Genomic DNA, 19,521 nt, shown 5'->3' on the forward strand with positions numbered 1-19,521 from the left:
TTTGATGCTATTATAAATGTATTCGTGTGTGTGTGTTTTTCTCTTCAGATTGTTTATTGTTCATGTGTATATAGAAATGCAATTGATTTTTGTTTGTTGACTTTTTAAAAAAATTTTATTTTTTATTGAAAATACATCTTTTGTTTTTTTTGAGGAAGATTGGCCCTGCGCTAACATCTGTTGCCAATCTTCCTCTTTTTCTTTTTTCTCCTCAAAGACCCAGTACATAGTTGTGTATCACAGTTGTAAAGTTGTAGCTCTTCTATATGGGATGCTGCCTCAGCATGGCTTGATGAGCTGTCTGTAGGTCCACGCCCAGGATCCGAACCGGCGAACCCCGGGTCACTGAAGCAGAGCGCACAAACTTAACCACTACACCACCGCACCAGCTCCGTGTCTGTTGACTTTTTATCCTGCTATTTTTTATTTCAGTTATTAGATCTAAAAACTTCTTTGTTGAGTGTTTATGTTTTTTTTAACATGTAAGATTATATCATCTGTAAACAGAGATAATTTTTCCTTTCCTTTCCCAATTTGAATGCCTTTTATTTCTTTTTATGGTCTCATTGCTCTGGCTAGAACTTCCAGTACTATGTCGAATAGAAGCTTTGAAAGTGGGCATCCTTGCCTTGTTCCTGTTCTTAAGGAAAAGCTTTTTTCTGCCTTTTACAATTGAGTAGGATGTTTGCTGTGAGTTTTTCATAGGTGGCTTTTATATGTTGTCATAATTTCCTTCTATTCTGATTTGTTGGATGTTTTTATCATGAAAGGGTGTTGAATTTTGTCAAATGCATTTTCTGCATCAGTTGAGATGATCATGTGTTTTTTCTCCTTCATTTTGTTGATGTGGCATATTACATTGATTGATTTTCATATGTTGACCCATCCTTGCATTCCAGGAATAAATCCCACTTGGTCATGGTGTATAAACCTTTTAATACGCTGCTGAATTCTGTTTCCTAAATTTTCTGGATAATTTTTGCGTGAATGTTCATAAGGGATATTGGTCTGTAGTTTTGTTTTCTTTTAGTGTCTTTGGATTTGGTGTCAGGGTTGTGCTGGCCTTATAAAATGAGCCAAGAAGTGTTTTCTCCTTCAGTTTTTGGGGAAAGTTTGAGCAGGATTGATATTAGCTCTTTTTAAATGTTTGGTGGGATTCACCAGTGAAGCCATCAGCACTGTAACTTTTCTTTGGTAGGACACTTTGGATTACTGATTCAATCTCCTTACCAGGTATAGGTCTATCACATTTTCAGTTTCTTCATGATTTAGTCTTGATAGGCTTTGTTTTTTTAGGAATTTGTCCATTTCATCTAGGTTATCCAATTTTCTTGGTCTACAGTTGTTCATAGTAGTCTCTTATTATCCTTTTTGTTTTTGTAGAATTGATAGTAATGTCCCCATTTTCAAGTCTACTTTTAGTAATTTGAATTTTCTCTTTTTTTCTTAGTCCCTCTAGCTAAAGATTTGTCAATTTTGTTGATATTTTCAAAGAACCAACTTGTAGTTTCATTGATTTTTCTCTGTTTTATCTATACTCTATTTAGTTTATCTCTGTTCTGGTGTTTATTATTTCCTTTTTTCTGCTAGCTTTGGGTTAGTTTTTTCTTTTTTTATTTCCTTAGGTTGTGAGTTAGGTTGTTGATTTGAGATCTTTCTTGTTTTTCAATGTAAGCATTTTTTAGCTATAAATTTCCCCCTCAGCACTGCATTCTATAAGTACTGGTATGTTGTGTTTTCATTTTCATTTATCTCTAAATATTTTCTAATTTCCTTTGTGATTTCTTCTTTGATCTGTTGGTTGTTAAAAGTGTATTATTTAATTTCCACAAATTTGTGAATTTTCCAGCTTTACTTTTGTTGTTGATATTTAACTTCATCCTGTTGTGGCCAGAGAAGATACCTTTTATGATGTTTACTTTTTAAAATCTATTGAGACCTACTATGTGGCCTAACTTATGGTGTATCCTGGAAAATGTCCCATGAGCACTTGAGAAGAATGTGTATGCTGCTTTTGGGTAGAGAGTTCTGTATATGTCTGTTACATCTAGTTGGTTTATTGTGTTAAGTTCTCTATTTTGTTACTTATTGTTTGTCTGGTTCTCTTCATTGTTGTGAGTGGGATTTGGAAGTGTCCAACTTTTATTGTAGGAATGTCTTTTTTTCCTTCAATCTTGTCAGTATTTGCTTGATTTTTTTTTTTTTTTTTTTGTGAGGAGAATCAGCCCTGAGCTAACATCCACGCTAATCCTCCTCTTTTTGCTGAGGAAGACCAGCTCTGAGCTAACATCTATTGCCAATCCTCCTCCTTTTTTTTTTCCTCAAAGCCCCAGTAGCTAGTTGTATGTCATAGTTGCACATCCTTCTAGTTGCTGTATGTGAGACGTGGCCTCAGCATGGCCAGAGAAGCAGTGTCGGTGCGCGCCCAGGATCCGAACCCGGGCCGCCAGTAGCGGAGCGTGCACACTTAACCGCTAAGCCACGGGGCCAGCCCTGCTTGTATATTTTGATGGTCTGTCATTAGGTGTGTAAATGTTGTGTATATTTTGATGGTCTGTCATTAGGTGTGTAAATGTTTATGATTGTTATATCTTTTTGCTGTATCAAACCTTTTATTAATATATAACTACCTTCTTTGTCTCTTATAACCTTTTCTGATTTAAAACTATTTTATCTGATATTAGTAGAGCCACTGCTGCTCTCTTTTGGTTACTGTTTGCTTTGCATATCTTTTTTTTTCATTCTTTCACTTTTAACCTGTTTGTCTTTGGATCTCAAGTGAGTCTCTTCTAGACAGCATATGGTTGGGTCATCTGTTTTTATTCATTCTGCCAATCTCTGTCTTTTGATTGGAGAGTTTAATCCATTTACATTTAAAGTCATTATTGATAAGGAGGGACTTGCTTCTGTCATTGTGCTATTAGTTTTCTATATGCCCTATAGCTTTTTTGTCCCTTATTTCCTGCATCCCTATCTTCTTTTTTGTTTAGTTGATTTTTTGTAGTGAATGTTTAAATTCATTTCTCATTTCCTCTTGTGCATATTCTGTGGCTCTTTTCTTTGGGGTTAGCATGGGGATTACATTTATAATCCTTAAGTTATAACACTCTAATATGAATTTACACCAACTTCAATAACATACAAAAACTATTCTCATTTATAGCTCTGTCCCAACCCCTTTTGGTGTTGATGTCACAAAATTACATCTTTATACATTGTGTGCTCCAAAACAGAAACTAATTAAGCTAATAAAACATAATGTAGTTAATGCATTCTTTTTCTTGCGTGTGAGGAAGATCAGCCCTGTGCTAACGTCTGTCAATCCTCCTCTTTTTGCTGAGGAAGACTGGCCCTGGGCTAACATCCGTGCCGGTCTTCCTCCACTTTATATGGGACGCCGCCACAGCATGGCTTGACAAGTGGTGTGTTGGTGTGTGCCCGGGATCCGAATGGGCAAACCCCGGGCCGCTGCAGCGGAGTGTGCGCACTTAACCGCTTGTGCGGCACCAGGCCGGCCCCTATGCATTCTTTTAAATTTATGTAGAAAACAAGATTTGGAGTTACAAACCAAAGTTAGAGTAATTAGCTTTTACACTAATAATTGTTTTCTTTTCTTTAAATGTCTCTTAAATCATGTAGGAAGCTAACAAAGAGTAGTTATAAACAATAACCGTTGCTACAATAGTACTAGCTTCTATAATTGCCCCTGTATTTGCCCTGATTGAGATTTGTACTTCTCCATACACCTTCGAGGTGTTGCCTTGTGTCCTTTCATCTCACCTGCAGGACTCGGTTGAGCATTTCTTGCACAGCAGGTCTAGTGGTCATGAATTCCCTCAGCTTTTGTTTATCTGAGAATGTTTTACTTTCTCTCTCACTTTTTAAAAATTATTTTATTGAGGTCATAGTAATTTATAACATTGTGAAATTTCAGTTGTACATTATAATTTGTCAGTCGCCATACATATGTGCCCCTTTACCCTGTATGCCCATCCCCCCAACACTCTCCCCTGCTGGTAACCACTAAACTGTTCTCTTTAGCCGTGTGTTTATCTTCCACATATGAGTGAAATCATGTGGTGTTTGTCGTTCTCCATCTGGTTTATTTTGCTTAACATAATACTCTCTAGGTCCATCCATGTTGTTGCATATGGGACGATTTTGTCTTTTTTATGGCTAAGTAGTATTCCATTGTGTATATATATATATATATATGTATGTATATATATATACACTGCATCTTCTTTATCCATTCATCTGTCGATGGACACTCAGGTTGCTTCCAAGTCTTGGCTATTGTGAATAATGCTGCAATGAACATAGGGGTGCATAAGGGTAACTGGGTCATATGGTATTTCTGTTTTAAATTTTTAGAGAACTCTCCATACTGTTTTCCATAGTGGCTGCACCAGTTTGCATTCCCACCAGCAGTGTATGATGGTTCCCTTTTCTCCACATCCTCTCTAACATGTGTTATTTTTTTTGTTTGGCAATTATAGCCATTCTAACGGGTATAAGGTGATAGCTCATTGTAGTTTTGATTTACATTTCCCTAATGATTAGTGATATTAACATCTTTTCATGTGCCTATTGGCCATCTGTATATCTTCTTTGAAAAAAATGTCTGTTCATATGCTCTGCTCGTTTTTTGATTGAGTTGTTTTTTTTTTGTTGAGTTGTGTGAGTTCTCTATATATTATGGAGATTAACCCCTTGTTGGATATATGATTTGCAAATATTTTCTTCCAGTTGGTGGGCTGTCTTTTCGTTTGGTTCCCCATTTCCTTTGCCTTGCAGAAGCTCTTTAGTCTGGTGAAGTCCCATTTGTTTATTTTTTCTTTTGTTTCCCTTTCCCGAGTACACATGGTATTCGAAAAGATGCCAAAGAGTGTACTGCCTATATTTTCTTCCAGGAGTTTCATGGTTTCAGGTCTTTACCTTCAAGTCTTTAATCCATTTTGAGTTAATTTTTGTGTGTGGTGAAAGATAATGGTCTACTTTCATTCTTTTGCATGTTGTTGTCCGATTTTCCCAACACCATTTATTGAAGAGACTTTCTTTCTCCATTGTATGTTCTTGGCTCATCTGGCGAAGATTAGCTGTCTATAGATGTCTGTGTTTATTTCTGGGTTCTCAGTTCTGTTCCATTGATCTGTGTGTCTGTTTTTGTGCCAGTACCATGCTGTTTTGATTACTGTAGCTTTATAGTATATTTTGAAGTCAAGGATTGTGATGTCTTCAGGTTTGTTCTTTTTTCCTCAGGATTGCTTTAGCTATTTAGTGTCTTTTGTCACCCCATATGAATTTTAGGATGCTTTGTTCTATTTCCGTGAAGAATGTCCTTGGGATTCTGATTGGGATTGTGTTGAATTAGTAGATTGCTTTAGGTAGTATGGACTTTAAACTTTTAACTATTAGTTAAAATAAACTTCTTTATTTATTAAAAAAATATAATAGCTTTTATTATTTCACATTTTATTATTAAACATAGCTTATAACTATGTTTATTCTTCCAACCCAAATCAATAAATTTTTTTATTTATAAAAAAAATGGCTTTTATTATTTAATTATCTTATTAGTAAATATAGCTTTTAACTATGTTTATTCTTCCAATCCATGTGCATGGCCTGTCTTTCCATTTCTTTATGCCTTCTTCGATTTCTTTCCATAATGTCTTATAGTTTTCATAGTATAGGTCTTTCACCTCCTTGGTTAAATTTATTCCTAGATATTTTATTCTTTTTGTCGCAATTGTAAATGAGATTGTATTCTTGAGTTCTCTTTCTGTTAGTTCGTTATTAGAGTATAGAAATGCAGCTGATTTTTGTAAGTTGATTTTGTACCCTGCATCTTTGCTGTAGGTGTTGATAATTTCTAATAGTTTTCCAGTGGATTCTTTAGGAATTTCTATATGTAGAATCATGCCATCTGCGAACAGCAAGAGTTTACTTCCTCCTTTCCAATTTGGATAACTTTTCTTTCTTTCTGTTGCCTAATTGCTCTCGCCAAAACCTCCAGTACTATGTTGAATAAGAGTGGCAAGAGTGGGCCCACTTGTCTTTTCCTGTTCTCGGAAGAATGGCTTTCAGTTTTTCCCTGTTGGGTGTGATGTTGGCTGTGGGTTTGTCATATGTGGCCTTTATTATGTTGAGGCACTTTCCTTCTATACCTATTGAGAGCTTTTATCATAAATGGATGTTGGATCTTGTTAAATGCTTTCTCTGCATCTACTGAGATGATCATGTCGTTTTTATTCCTCATTTTGTTAATGTGGTGCATCACATTGATTGATTTGTGGATGTTGAACCACCCCTGTGTCCCTGGTACAAATTCCACTTGATCATGGTGTATGATCCTTTTAACGTATTGCTGTATTCGGTTTGTGAATATTTTGTTGAGGATTTTTGTGTCTGTCCATCAGCAGTATTGGCTTGTAACTTTGCTTCTTTGTATTGCCCTGTCTGGCTTTGGGATGAGGGTGATGTTGACCTCATAGAATGAATTAGAAAGTGTTCCATCTTCTTCAATTTTTTGGAATTATTTGAGAAGGATAGGTATTAAATCTGCTTTGAATGTTTGGTAGAATTCTCCAGACTTAGACTTTTATTTTTTGGTAGGTTTTTGGTTACTGTTTCAGTCTCTTTGCTTGTGATTGGTCTATTCAGATTCTCTATTTCTTCTTGATTCAGTTTTGGGAGGTTCTATGAGTCTAACAATTGATCCATTTCTTCTGGATTGTCCAATTTGTTGGCATATAGTTTTTCATGGTACTCTCTTATAATCCTTTGTATTCCTGTAGCATCCATTGTAATTTCTCCTCATTCATTTCTAATTTTATTTATTTGAGGCTTCTCTCTTTTTTTCCTTAGTGAGGCTGGCTAAGGGTCTGTTAATTTTGTTTATCTTCTCAAAGAACCAGCTCTTTATTTATTTATTTATTTTTAAATTTTTTTGTAAGGAAGATCAGCCCTGAGCTAACATCCATGCCAATCCTGCTCTTTTTGTTGAGGAAGACTGGCCCTGGGCTAACATCTGTGCCCATCTACCTCCACTTTATATGGGACACCGCCACAGCATAGCCTGACAAGCAGTGCTTTGGTGAGCACCCAGGATCTGAACCTGGGCCACCAGCAGCGGAGCGTGCACACTTAACCGCTACGCCACGGGGCTGACCCCTCAAAGAACCAGCTCTTTCTTTCATTGATCCTTTCTACTGTCTTTTTGGTTTCTGTTTCATTTATTTCTGCTCTAATTTTTATTATTCCCCTCCTACTGAGTTTGGGCTTTGTTTGTTCTTCTTTTTCTAGTTCTGTTAGGTGTAGTTTAAGATTACTTACTAGAGACTTTTCTTGTTTGTTAAGGTGGGCCTGTATTGCTGCGAGTTTCTCTCTCAGGACCACTTTTGCTGCATCCCATATGAGTTGGTATGGTGTATTTTAATTTTCATTTGTCTTCAGATATATTTTGATTTCTTCTTTAATTTGTTCATTGATCCTTTGGTTGTTCAGTAGCATGTTGTTTAGTCTGCACATCTTTGTCATTTTCCCAGTGTTTTTCTTGTAGTTGATTTCTTGTTTCATAGTATTGTGGTCAGAAAAGATGCTTGATATGATTTCAATCTTCTTTAATTTATTGAGCTTTCCCTTGTTTCCCAACACACGGTCTATCTTTGAGAATGTTCCATGTGCGCTTGAGAAGAATGTGTATTCTGCCGATTTTGGACATGTTCTATGTATATCTGTTAAGTCCATCTGACCTAGTTTTTCGTTTAATTCCACTGTTTCCTTGTTGACTTTCTGTCTGGATGATCTATCCATTGATGTAAGTAGGGTGTTGAGGTCCCCTATTATTATTGTGTTACTGTTGATTTCTCCTTTTAGTTCTGTTAATAGTTGCTTTAAATACTTTGGTGCTCCTGTGTTATGTGCTTATATATTTATAAGTGTTATGTACTCTTGGTGAAGTGTCCCTTTTATCACTATATCTTGCCCTTCTTTGTCTCTCATTGTCTTTTTTTATCTTTTTTTTTTTAATTAATTTATTTTTCCCCCAAAGCCCCAGTAGATAGTTCTATGTCATAGCTGCACTCCTTCTAGTTGCTGTATGTGGGACATGGCCTCAGCATGGCCAGAGAACCGGTGCATTGGTGCGCACCTGGGATCTGAACCCAGGCTGCCAGCAGCGGAGCGCACGCACTTAACTGCTAAGCCACGGGGCCGGCCCTCTTTTTTTATCTTGAAGTCTACTCTGTCTTATGTAAATATGGCAAACTTGCTTTCTTTTGTTTGCCCTTAGTTTGGAGTATCGTCTTCCATCCCTTCACTCTGAGCCTGTGTTTGTCTTGAGAGCTGAGATGTGTTTCCTGGAGGCAGCATATTGTTGGGTCTTGTTTTTTAATCCACCCAGCCACTTTGTGTCTTCTGATTGGAGAATTCAATCCATTTACATTTAGAGTGATTATTGATATATGAGGGTTTATGACTGCCATTTTATCACTTATTTTCTGGTTGTTCTGTATTTCCCTTTTTTCTCGTCCTGTGTATTTCTGACTGCCATTTCAGTTTGTTGTTTCTCTGTGATGGTTGTCTCAGTTTTCTCTTTATTTGTCATTTGTGTCTCTGTTCTGATTTTTCATTTAGTGATTACTGTGAGGTTTGTATAAAAGATCTCATAGATGAGATACTCCATTTTCTGATAGATGGATAGCCTCTTATCTCCTTAGTCTAGGCAGGTTCCCTCCCTTTCCTCTTCCTCATCTAAGTTATTGTTGTCACAACTTATTCCATCTTGTGAGTTTGTGATTAAAATGAAGTGATTATAGTTATTTTTGATGCTTTCCTTCCCTTTATCATTAATGTTATAATCAGGTGTTTGATAACTTGTTCTGATAGAGAGCTGCAATTTTCTGATTTTGTCTCTCTATTTATATGCTTGCTCAAGGCTTTGTAAACCGGTTGTTTTTTTCCAAGTATGAGGGCCGCCTTGATCATTTCTTATAGTGGGGGGTCTTGTGGTGATGAACTCCCTCAGCTTTTGTTTATCTGGGAAAGTTTTTATTTCTCCATCGTATGTAGAGGGTAGTTTCACTGGATGGAGTATTCTTGGCTGAAAGATTTTGTCTTTCAGAATTTTGAATATATTGTTCCACTCTCTCCTAGCCTGTAAGGTTTCTGCTGAAAAATCTGCTGAAAGCCTGATAGGGGTTCCTTTGTAGGTTATTTTCTTTTGCCTTGCTGCCCTTAATATTTTTTTTTTTGTCATTGACTTTTGCCAGTTTTACTAATATATGCCTTGGAGGAGGTCTTTTTACATTGATGTAATTAGGAGTTCTATTAGCTTCGTTTACATGTAATTCCAGCTCCTTCCCCAGGTTTGGGAAGTTCTCAGCTATTATTTCCTTGAACAAGCTCTGTGTTCCTTTTTCCCTCTCTTCTCCCTCTAGAATACTTATAATCCTTATGTTGCGTTTCCTAATTGAGTCGGATATTTCTCGGAGAATTTCTTCATTTCTTTTTAGTCTTAGTTCTCTAGCCTCCTCCATCTGCAGCATTTCTATATTTCTATCCTCTAAGTTACTGATTCTGTCCTCCATAATATGAACTCTATTTTTTAAGGACTCCAGATTTTTCTTTATTTCATTCATTCTGTTTTTAATCTCCAACCTTTCTGATTGGTTTTTTAAATAGTTTCAATCTCTTATGTGAAGAATTCTCTCTGTTCATTAATTTTATTCCTGAGATCATTAAACTGTCTTTCTGAGTTTTTTGGTAACTTGTTGAGTTTCTTTATGATAACTATTTTGAATTCTCTGTCATTTAGATTGTAAATTTCTGTGACTTTAGAATTGATTTCTGGGTACTTGTCATTTTCCTTGGGGTCTGGAGTGTTCATATACCTCTTGATGCTATTTGATGGGGTGGACTTGTGCCATTGCATTGTGGTATGATCTGGTCTCAGATTCCACCTGCCACCACTAGGGAGGCAGGAGCTGTGTTTTCTGAGTCCTCTGCGACCCCTGGAAGATGTGCCTGTCCATTGGAAGCTGTGCTGACAGGGCCCGTCTGCATTTGCCCGCTGGTGGCTGCTGCTTTACACATGTATGCATAGGTGTTGTGGTGGGGATCCCCTGTTCTAGCTGACTGGCCAAGCTTGTGTGCCACGTAGGGTGGGGGGAGGGACGCTTTCTTTCACTAGCGTGATCCCATGTGTCCCCGCTCTGCACTCACTGTCTGCTGGCTTGGGCTGCTCAGCTTGGTGTGGACGCCCCCATGATTGCTTAGCTGTCTCAGGTGTGGAGCGTTACCACAGGTTGGGAGGCAACTCCGAGAGCACAAGTGTTCCTGCGGAGGGCTGCCTTTTTTCCCTTCTCCTCTCTGTGTCATGCGCTGGCCGCCACATGAGGTTTTGCTGTCTACATTGCTGCCTCTTGGGAGGGAGAGTAGATCACCTTACATCCTTCCATTGTCTCCGGGGGCATCCAGCACCCCCACCTTCAGACGTATGGCTGTGTGGATCTCTCAGACGTCTATTGTGTTGTGTGAATGTCCACTGTTGGTATTTGAATGTCCTTTTTGTTGTATCTTAGCGAGGAGAGACTAAGGGACGAGCTCACTCCGCCATGATGCTGACATCACTCCACCTCTCCCTCACTTTTGAAGGACAGTTTTGCCGGATATAGGATTCTTGGTTGATAGTTTTTTTATTTTAGTACTTTGAATATATTGGCCCACTGTTTTTTGGCTTCCAGAGTTTCTGATGAGACATCTGAAGATAATCTTACTGAGGATCCTTTGTATGTGGTGATTTGCTTCTCTTTTGCTGCTTTTAGATTTGCTTTTTTTTTTTTCACTTTTGTAAATTTGATTATAGTATGTCTTGGGATAGGTCTCTTTGAGTTTATCTTATTGGACTTTGTTGAGCTTCTTATTTGTTTATATTCATGTCTTTCATCAAATCTGGGAAGTTTTCAGCCATTATTTCTTCAAGTATTCTCCCTGTTCTTTCTATGTACTCCTTTTGGGACTCCCTCAGTGCATATTTTGGTCAGCTTGTTGGTGTCCCACGGGTTCTTGGGGCTCTGTTGAATTTCTTTTCAGCCTCAGTAATTTCCATTGTCCACTCTTCAAGTTCACTGATTCTTCTGCTTTTTCAAATCTTCCTTTGAATATCTGTAATGAATTTTTCATTTCAGTTATGGTACTTTTCAGCTCCAGATTTCTTTTTGTTTCTTTTTAGGTTTTCTGTATCTTTATTGATATTTCAATTTTGTTCAAATGTCAATTTATTGACTTTCTCCACATCTTCCTTTAGTTCTTTGAGCATAAGTAAGACAGTTGTATTAAAGTCTTTGTCTGGTGTGTTTACCGTTAGGTCTTTTTCAGAGGCAGTTTCTGTTGATATTTTTTTCTTTTAATGGGTCATACTTTCCTGTTCTCTTTGTATACCTTGTGATATTTTGTTGAACACTGGACATTTAAATCTATTAATGTTGCAACTCTGGAAATCAGATTCTTCCCTTCCCCAGGATTTGCTGTTGTTATTTTGTTTGTTGATTTTGGTTTTTTGATTGTTGTAGGCTGTCTCTGTACCAAGAATCAGCCTGAGGTGTAAACGTAATGTCTTCCCTGGTCTTTCTGAGCCTTTCTCATTGCATGCATGGTCAGTTTCTAATTTTCCCTGTACATGCTGTTGTTTTTGGATGTCCTAGGCTTTAATGTCTTGAAAGGGGAAAAGCGAAATGTGAAGGGGGAAGAATCAGGGCACTGGCCCTTTAAGTCCCCTGGAAGTCACTTGAGCCAGAGGGGGAGGGGCTTGCAACAATGGGGAGAGGTGCAACAACAATGGCTGCCTGTTTCTTTGTCTGCACCTCTGTGATCAGAAGCATCAATGAATGACCAGAGCACAGATCCTCAATATTTGGAGGAAAAAATCCTTTCTTCCTACCCCAGCTCTGACATGCTGCGTACAAGCTTCCCCAGGAACATGTGCCCAACTACCTGCCACGTGGCTGGGTGAGAGATGGGTAGGTGGTTGCTACTGTGCTAAGAGCTGATGGTGACTGAAATTAACCACAATTTATCTTCCAAGGCTTCCTCTGAAATTGCAAGCCTTCAACAGACTCCAGAGTTCCAAAATAATTATATTAGACAGATTCTGCCTTGTGCAGTTGTTGTCTAAATGGGGAGACCGATTCGTGGTGCTTCCTATTCCTCCATATTCCTAGAATCCTCTGCAGCTCTTTTTAACACTGAATAATATTTCATTGTCTGGGTGTACCATAGTTTATCCTTTTGCCTACTGAAGGACATCTTGGTTGCTTCCTAGTTTTAGCAATTATGAATAAAGCTGCTATAAACATGTGTGTGCAGGTTTTTGTGTGGACATGTTTTCAACTCCTTTGAATAAATACTAAGTAGTGCAGTTGCTGGATCCTATTGTAAGAGTACATTTAGTTTTGTTAAGAAACCGCCAAACTGTCTTCCAAAGTGGCTGTACCATTTTGCTTTCTCACCAGCTATGAAGGAGAGTGCCTGTTCTCCACGTCCTCACCAGCATTCGTTGTTGTCAGTGTTTCAGATTTTGGCCATTCTGATAGGTGTGTAGCAGTATCTCATTGTTGTTTCAATTTGCAATTCCCCAATGACATACGATACTGAGTATCTTTCCATATGATTATTTGCCATCTGTATATCTGCTTAGGTGAGGTGTCTGTTCAGGTTTCTTACCTATTTTTAAATCACATTGTCTGTTTCCTTATTGTTGAGTTTGAAGAGTTTTTATATATTTTTGGATAACAGACCTGTATCAGATATGTCTTTTGTAAATATTTTTTCTCAGTCTGTGCCTTGTTTTCTCATGCTTTTGACAGTGTCTTTTACAGAGCAGAAATTTTTAATTTTGATGAAGTCCAGCTTATCATTTCTTTCCTTTATTGATTGTGCATTGGTGTTATATCTAAAAAGTAATCACCAAACTCAAGATCATCTAGATTTTGTCCTGTATTATCTTTATGAATTTTGTAGTTTTGAATTTTACAGTTAGGTCTGTTATCCATTTTGAATAAGATTTTTAGAGGATGTGAGGTTGGTGTCTAGATTCTTTTTTTTTTTTTTGCATGTTTATATTCAGGTGTTCCAGCACCGTTTAGTAAAAAGACTGTCTTTGCTCCATTGTATTGCCTTTGCTTGTCAAAGAGCAGTTGACATTGTTTATGTAGGTGTATTTTTGGGTTCCCTATTCTGTTCCATTGATCTATTTTTCTGTTCTTTTGCAACACCACATTGTCTTGATCACTGAAGCTTTGTAGTAAGTTCAGAATTAGTCCTCTGACTTTGTTATTTTCCTTCAATATTGTGTTGGGTATTCTGAGTCTTTTCCTTTCCAAATAAACTTTAGAATCAGTTTGTTAATATCTACAGTATAACCTGGTGGGATCTTGATTGGAATTGCATTAAGTCTATAAATCAAGTTGGGAAGAACTGACACCTTGACAATATTGAGTTTTCCTATCCATGAACATGGAATGTCTCTCCATTTATGTAGTTCTTCTGATTTCTTTCATCAGAGTTTGTGGCTTTCCTCCTATAGATTTTGTATGTATTTGGTTAGATTTATACCTAAGTATTTCATTTTCATGGGTTCTAATGAAATTATATTATGTTTTTAATTTAAAATTCTACTTGTTCATTGCTGATATATAGGGAAGTGATTGACTTTTATATATTTACCTTGTATCCTGCAACCTTGTTATAATCACTTATTAGTTCCAGGAGTTTTTTGTTGATTCTTTTGGATTTTCTACATGGATGATCATGTCATCCTCAAACACGGGCATACTTAGTTCTTCCTTTGCAATAAGTATACCTTTTGTTTCCTCTTCCTGTCTTATTGCATTAGCTGAGACTTCCAATATGATGTTGAAAAGGCGTGATAAGAGGGGATATTCTTGTCTTTATTCTGATCTTAGTGGAAAAGCTTCTAGTTTCTCACCATTAAGTGTGATGTTAGCTTTAGGTTTTATGAAGATGTTCCTTCTCAAACTTAGAAAGGTCCTCTCAGTTCCTAGTTGGCTGAGAGTTTTTATCATGAATGAGTGTTGAATTTTGTTAGATGCTTTTTCTGCATCTAATATGATCATGTGTATTTTCTTTTTAGCCTGTTGATGTGATGGATTACATTAACTGATTTTGAAATGTTGAACTAGTTTTGCATACCTGGGATAAATCTCACCTGGTTGTGGTGTATAATTATTTTTATATTTTGTTGGATTCTATTTGCTAATATTTTCTTATGGATTTTTGCATGTATGTTCACAAGAGATATTGATCTGTAGTTTCCTTTTCTTGTAATGTCTTTGTCAGATTTTGTTATTAAGGTAAATCTGGCCTTATAGAATGAGTTAGGAAATATTCCTTCTGATTCTATCTTATGAAGAGATTTTGAGAATTGGTATGATTTCTTCCCCAGATGTTTGGTAGAATTCATCACTGAACTCATGGATGCTCTGTTCATTTTTCCTCATTCATTTTTTCTTTCATTACTCAGATTGTATAATCTTAATTGACTTATTTTCAAATTTGGTGATTCTTTCTTTTGCCAGCTCAAATCTGCTGTTAACCACCTCTAGTGAACTCTTCATTTCTGTCATTACACTATTCAACTCAAGAATTTCTATTTGGTTCTTTTAAATAATTTTTTCTTCTTATTGATATTCTTTATTTGGTGAAACATTGTTTTCATACTTGAGTTATTTTGACATGGTTTTCTTTAGTTCTTTGAACATATTATAATAACCCATCTAAAGTCTTTGTCTAGTAAGGCCAACACCAGGGTCTTCTCAGTGACAGCTTCTACTGATTGCTTTTTTCCTGTGTATGGGCCACACTTTTCTGTTTCATTGTGTGTCTTGTAATTTTTTGTTAAAAACTAAACATTTTAAATAATATAATGTGGCAACAGTGAAAATCAGAAATCCCTAGAATGGGTTTTGTTGTTGTTGCTGTTTGTTTAGTGACTGTGCTGGACTAATTCTGCAAAGTCTGTATTCCCCGTAGTGTGTGGCCACTGAAGTTTCTGTTTGGTTAGCTTATGTGTCAGCTAATGATTGGTCAGAGATTTCTTAAAATGGCTTGAACCAGTAAGTCTGCTAGTCTTTGCTGAGGGCTCTGTGTGTCTGTTGTGGCACACCTTCAAGGCTTAGGTGGTTTATGATACTTTTAGCCTTCATTTCTTGCTTTTTCAGCCAGAGGTAAGAGATTGGGGCCCTCTCAGGTGTTACCTGGGCATGCAAATGGCCTTCTAGATCACCAGGAATATGTCAGAGCTTCTAAAAGTCCCCTATGGACATCTCATTCCCCAGATCTCTTTTAAGTTTTTGGCTAGGCTCTTTTTTGCCCCAGCTGGTATTGCAGCCTGAGGTAACCGTGATATTAACTGTCACTGGTTGTTTTCCACAAATGCCCTGAGAAGAGGGCTTTGAGCTCTGAGTCTGGTCAAATAATGACAGTCTCCTTCAAATGAGGCTTTTCCACAAAGCTGTAAGACATAAAATAATGAAAATGCTCTTGTGATGAGACTTTTTGAGGAGCTGTGGTCCCAGTCTGCTCGCTCTGGCAGTTGTAAGGTTTCTGGTTTTCAGGGCTACCACAGAGTGAGGAAGGAGGAAATGGGAACAGGCCAAGTTGAAGAAGGCTCAAATTTTGCTCTTCTTACTTAGGTTTTGCAGTTTTTTTGAATAAATATTCCTTAGATTTTTATAAACTTTTGGTTAATTTCCAGAGTCCTGAAAAAATTGATTTTGACAATTTCTGCCAGCATTTTCATTGCTTTTATGGAGGAATAGATTTAGGGAGACCCTCACTCTACCATTCCAGTTGTATTCTCACCTTCCTTTAGCTTTCCATAGCAGTTTGTACACCTTAGGGAATTTTTCTTATTCTTCTTTGAATTATGATTATAGTCATCTCTCAGTATTCACAAGGCATTAGTTCTGGGGCACCCTCCCCACCCCACGAATACCAAAATCCACATATGCTGAAGTTCCTTATAGAATATGGCATAGTATTGCGTATAACCTATGCACATCCTCCCGTATACTTTATTTTTTTAATTAATTAATTAATTTTTTTTCCCTTTTTCTCCCCAAAGCCCCAGTAGCTAGTTGTATGTCATAGTTGCACATCTTTCTAGTTGCTCTATGTGGGACGCCGCCTCAGCATGGCTGGACAAGCGGTGCGCGCCTGGGATCTGAACCCGGGCCACCAGCAGCGGAGCACGCGCACTTAACTGCTAAGCCACGGGGCCGGCCCCCTCCCGTATACTTTAAATCATCTCTAGATGACTTATAATATCTAATGCAATGTAAATAGTTGTTATACTGTTTTGTTTAGGAAATAATGAGAAGAAAAAAAGGTCTGTACATGTTTAGTACAGGCGCAACCATTGTAGGTGTTTCGGTCCGACAGTTGACTCTGTGGCTGTGGAGCACGCGGATATGGAGGGCTGACTGTACATGGACACTGGTCCTCCATTAGAATATAGGTTTCCTGGGGACAGGAACTTTCTCTGGCATGCACAATGCCTTGCACACAGCAGGCGTTAATTAAATTATGGGTTGGGCAAGTATCCCTATATTTCTTAGGTGAATTGGGACTCTTGGTTCTGTTACGGTCAGACAAGAGAATGTCTTCACATGGCAAGGTGATCCAACTTGTTTTACGTCCAGTGTTGGCTCTGTGGCAGGCAGCCTTCTGTAAATAATTCCCTGGGGACAGCGTCAGTTCAGCCCTGCTGCTAGCCTGTTTGTCTCTAAGTTTTGGGATTATTTTAGAATATGGATTAACTAATCTATTTAACTAATATATAATGTTCACCTGTTATGTGCCAGGTATTGTGCTGTTGCTGTAGATAAGGGAGAAGGCTGATAGAGTCTTTACCTCCATGGAGCTTACAATTTAAAGGAGAGATGGGCCAAAACAAAAATAAAACAAAACAAAATAAAACCCAAAAATATTAAGTACAAATTGCGATAAGTATCATGAAGGAAATAAAATGGTGTTCAGATAGCAGATATGAATATTTAGTACATTTACAATAACCACCTTTTCTTGAAATGTCTTTGCATTTTGCCAGACATCTGGCCTTTTGTAAAATAGTCCTCAGTGTGTTTTTCATTTTCTGTGTCTTCCTAGGTTTCTTTTGAACAACACAAATTGATTTATATCTGTACACAACACTTTTAGCCTTACATTTACTTATATAACATATGTAGGAATCACTGCTTAATTCCTGCCTCCTCTTAGCTAACACCATCTCATACTGAGATGGTCTTTTCCCTTCTTGTTCTCCTAGACACCTTTGGGGAAGAACTGGGTCAGATATGAGTGTTGGGAAACTGGTCAATTTTTAGGGAGGTGAATAAAGAAAATACATAAAGGCACAGAGAAGTGAATGACTAGAGGGGTCAATTAGAGTATTGGCTTGGCATAGACATAGGAGAGAATCCACTGCTGACTATTAGTTTTATCTAGCTGGGTCCCCCAGTGAGGACCAGTAGGGGTGGGTGGCAGGTCAGAGGACAGAAAACTTATGTGATACAGTGGAACTGGATTTTAAGTTTTAAGAGGAGTTTTCAAAAATCAACACCAAGCTTATTTTTCATTTTTAGCACCTAACGTCTAGTAGAAACTTAGCTTGAAAAGAGGGGGAAGGCTAGGAAAAGACAGAGTGATGAGTGCTTACGTGCATCTAGGTGGCGAGGGCACATGTTCATGAGAAGTGTCCCTGGCGACCTCACTAACTCGGCTGTTACTTTTCTCTTTGGCCAGTGTTTGTCCAGCATGATGCTGTTCAACTCTACCTCACAGTCTGGAACCTAATTAAGGACCAAATCACTGATGTGAACTTGGTAAGATCCTAGAACTTGAGAACTCAGAAGTTTAAGATGCTGCTCATTTAACTCATTCAGCTTTCTTTAATGTAATGTGTAGAGAGGATTAAAAGAGAAAATCCACATAAAATGTTTATCACAATTCCATAATAGTACCACTGTTATTATTTTTCACCTTTTTGAGTAGAGCAAAGAGCGTTAGTGGCTGCCATTTTTGGAACTTCTGTCTAGTGGCTTCAACTTCTGGGAGTTGGCCTGACCTGTTTATTCCTGGCTTTGTCCCCTTCTAACCTCTCCGCTCCTCTCTCTTGCAGGTGGAGAGGCTACAGGCCCTGTATACGATCCGGGTGAGGGAGTCCTTGGTTTGCCTCGAATGTACTGTGGAGAGCAGCAGAAACAGTAGCATGCTGACCCTCCCCCTTCCTCTTTTCGATATGGACTCAAAGCCCCTGAAAACACTGGTGAGGGATTTCTCTTGGTGAATTTGCTGTTCGCCCACAACCCAATGTTGCCAATGTCCTCTTGCTTCTTTAATCCACCCTTGGGTTTAAAAAAATCATTTCTATTCCCTTTGCATGGCTCTGGCTAAGTTCTCCTTTGATTTGGCAAAAAAAAGAAAAAAAAAGTTTTTTCTCCTACTTTCCCTTTCCTCACACTGCTCCCTTAACAAGCGTCCCTCCTGTTTTTTCCCTGCGATCAGTAGGTACTTTTTGAGATCCTGCCATATGCACCACGTTAATGGGGACATGGAGATAACCAGAAGAAAGACTTAAATCACCATCTGCAGGGCGAGGGGTTGTGCTCTAGAGGGGAAATACCAACCCTGCTCTTGTTCTCCTGGGACAGGAGGATGCACTTCGCTGTTTCTTCCAGCCCAGGGAGTTATCAGACAAAAGCAAGTTCTTCTGTGAAAACTGTGAGAAGAAGACCTGTAGGAAACAGGTACTCACTCCCTGAAACCCGATACTTCCCTAGTCTGGGGTTGCCCCAAGTGGATTTCCTGAGAGTCTTCACGCAGTCCCCGAGGGCACCTCATGATGAGTGAGGGAGGGAGTCCATATCAGGCTAGTATCTGGGATCCTGGGGCTTCAGAGCTGTGGGTGTGCTCATCACTGAGAGGGACCGAGCCTTTGAAGGACAAGAGGAGAAGGTCCAAGAGCAGCGGGCAGAGTTTTTCCCTCAGGGCTAGACTAGCTCCCTAGAGCAGACTCCGTAGTTCCCCTGGGTTCCAGCACCTGTGTAGAACCCTGGGGCTGCTTACGCCTTCTGTGGGAGAGCTCAACAGATTCAGCAAACGGGAGCCCTAAACTCTGTATTGTATCTTTCTGCTCCCCTCTTTTTGGGAAGAAGAACATACCATCAGCCCTGGTATTTCTTTGAATGTACCCATGTCAGGTGCCTTAAGACTTCATCTCCGTAGGGATTTTGCTTTTTCAGGTCTTGCAGCTGACCCATTTGCCCCAGACCTTGACAGTCCACCTCATGCGGTTCTCCATCAGGAATATGCGGACAGAAAAAATCTGCCACTCACTGTATTTCCCCCAGAGCTTGGATTTAAATCAGGTCCTTCTGACTGAGCGAGATGCCTGTGATGCTGAGGCACAGGTGAGGTGCTCCTCCCCTCTCTTCCATC

General features: G+C 38.5%; 1 protein-coding gene across 2 annotated transcripts in view; it reads left to right on the plus strand.

Annotated features, from left to right (window-relative positions):
- Positions 1-19,521, plus strand: part of USP18 (ubiquitin specific peptidase 18) — a 38,470-nt gene that overhangs the window by 12,436 nt on the left and 6,513 nt on the right. Inside the window, exons 4-7 of one of the 2 annotated variants that reach the window (XM_058559184.1) lie at positions 17,827-17,906; positions 18,203-18,349; positions 18,735-18,830; positions 19,326-19,493. In XM_058559184.1, coding sequence (XP_058415167.1) covers positions 17,827-17,906; positions 18,203-18,349; positions 18,735-18,830; positions 19,326-19,493 — 491 coding nt within the window. The remainder of the gene's footprint in view (positions 1-17,826; positions 17,907-18,202; positions 18,350-18,734; positions 18,831-19,325; positions 19,494-19,521) is intronic. The other variant, XM_058559183.1, reaches the window with a different exon arrangement.

The sequence above is a fragment of the Diceros bicornis genome, chromosome 17 (assembly GCF_020826845.1).
Source record: "Diceros bicornis minor isolate mBicDic1 chromosome 17, mDicBic1.mat.cur, whole genome shotgun sequence".
Taxonomy (NCBI): Eukaryota; Metazoa; Chordata; class Mammalia; order Perissodactyla; family Rhinocerotidae; genus Diceros; species Diceros bicornis.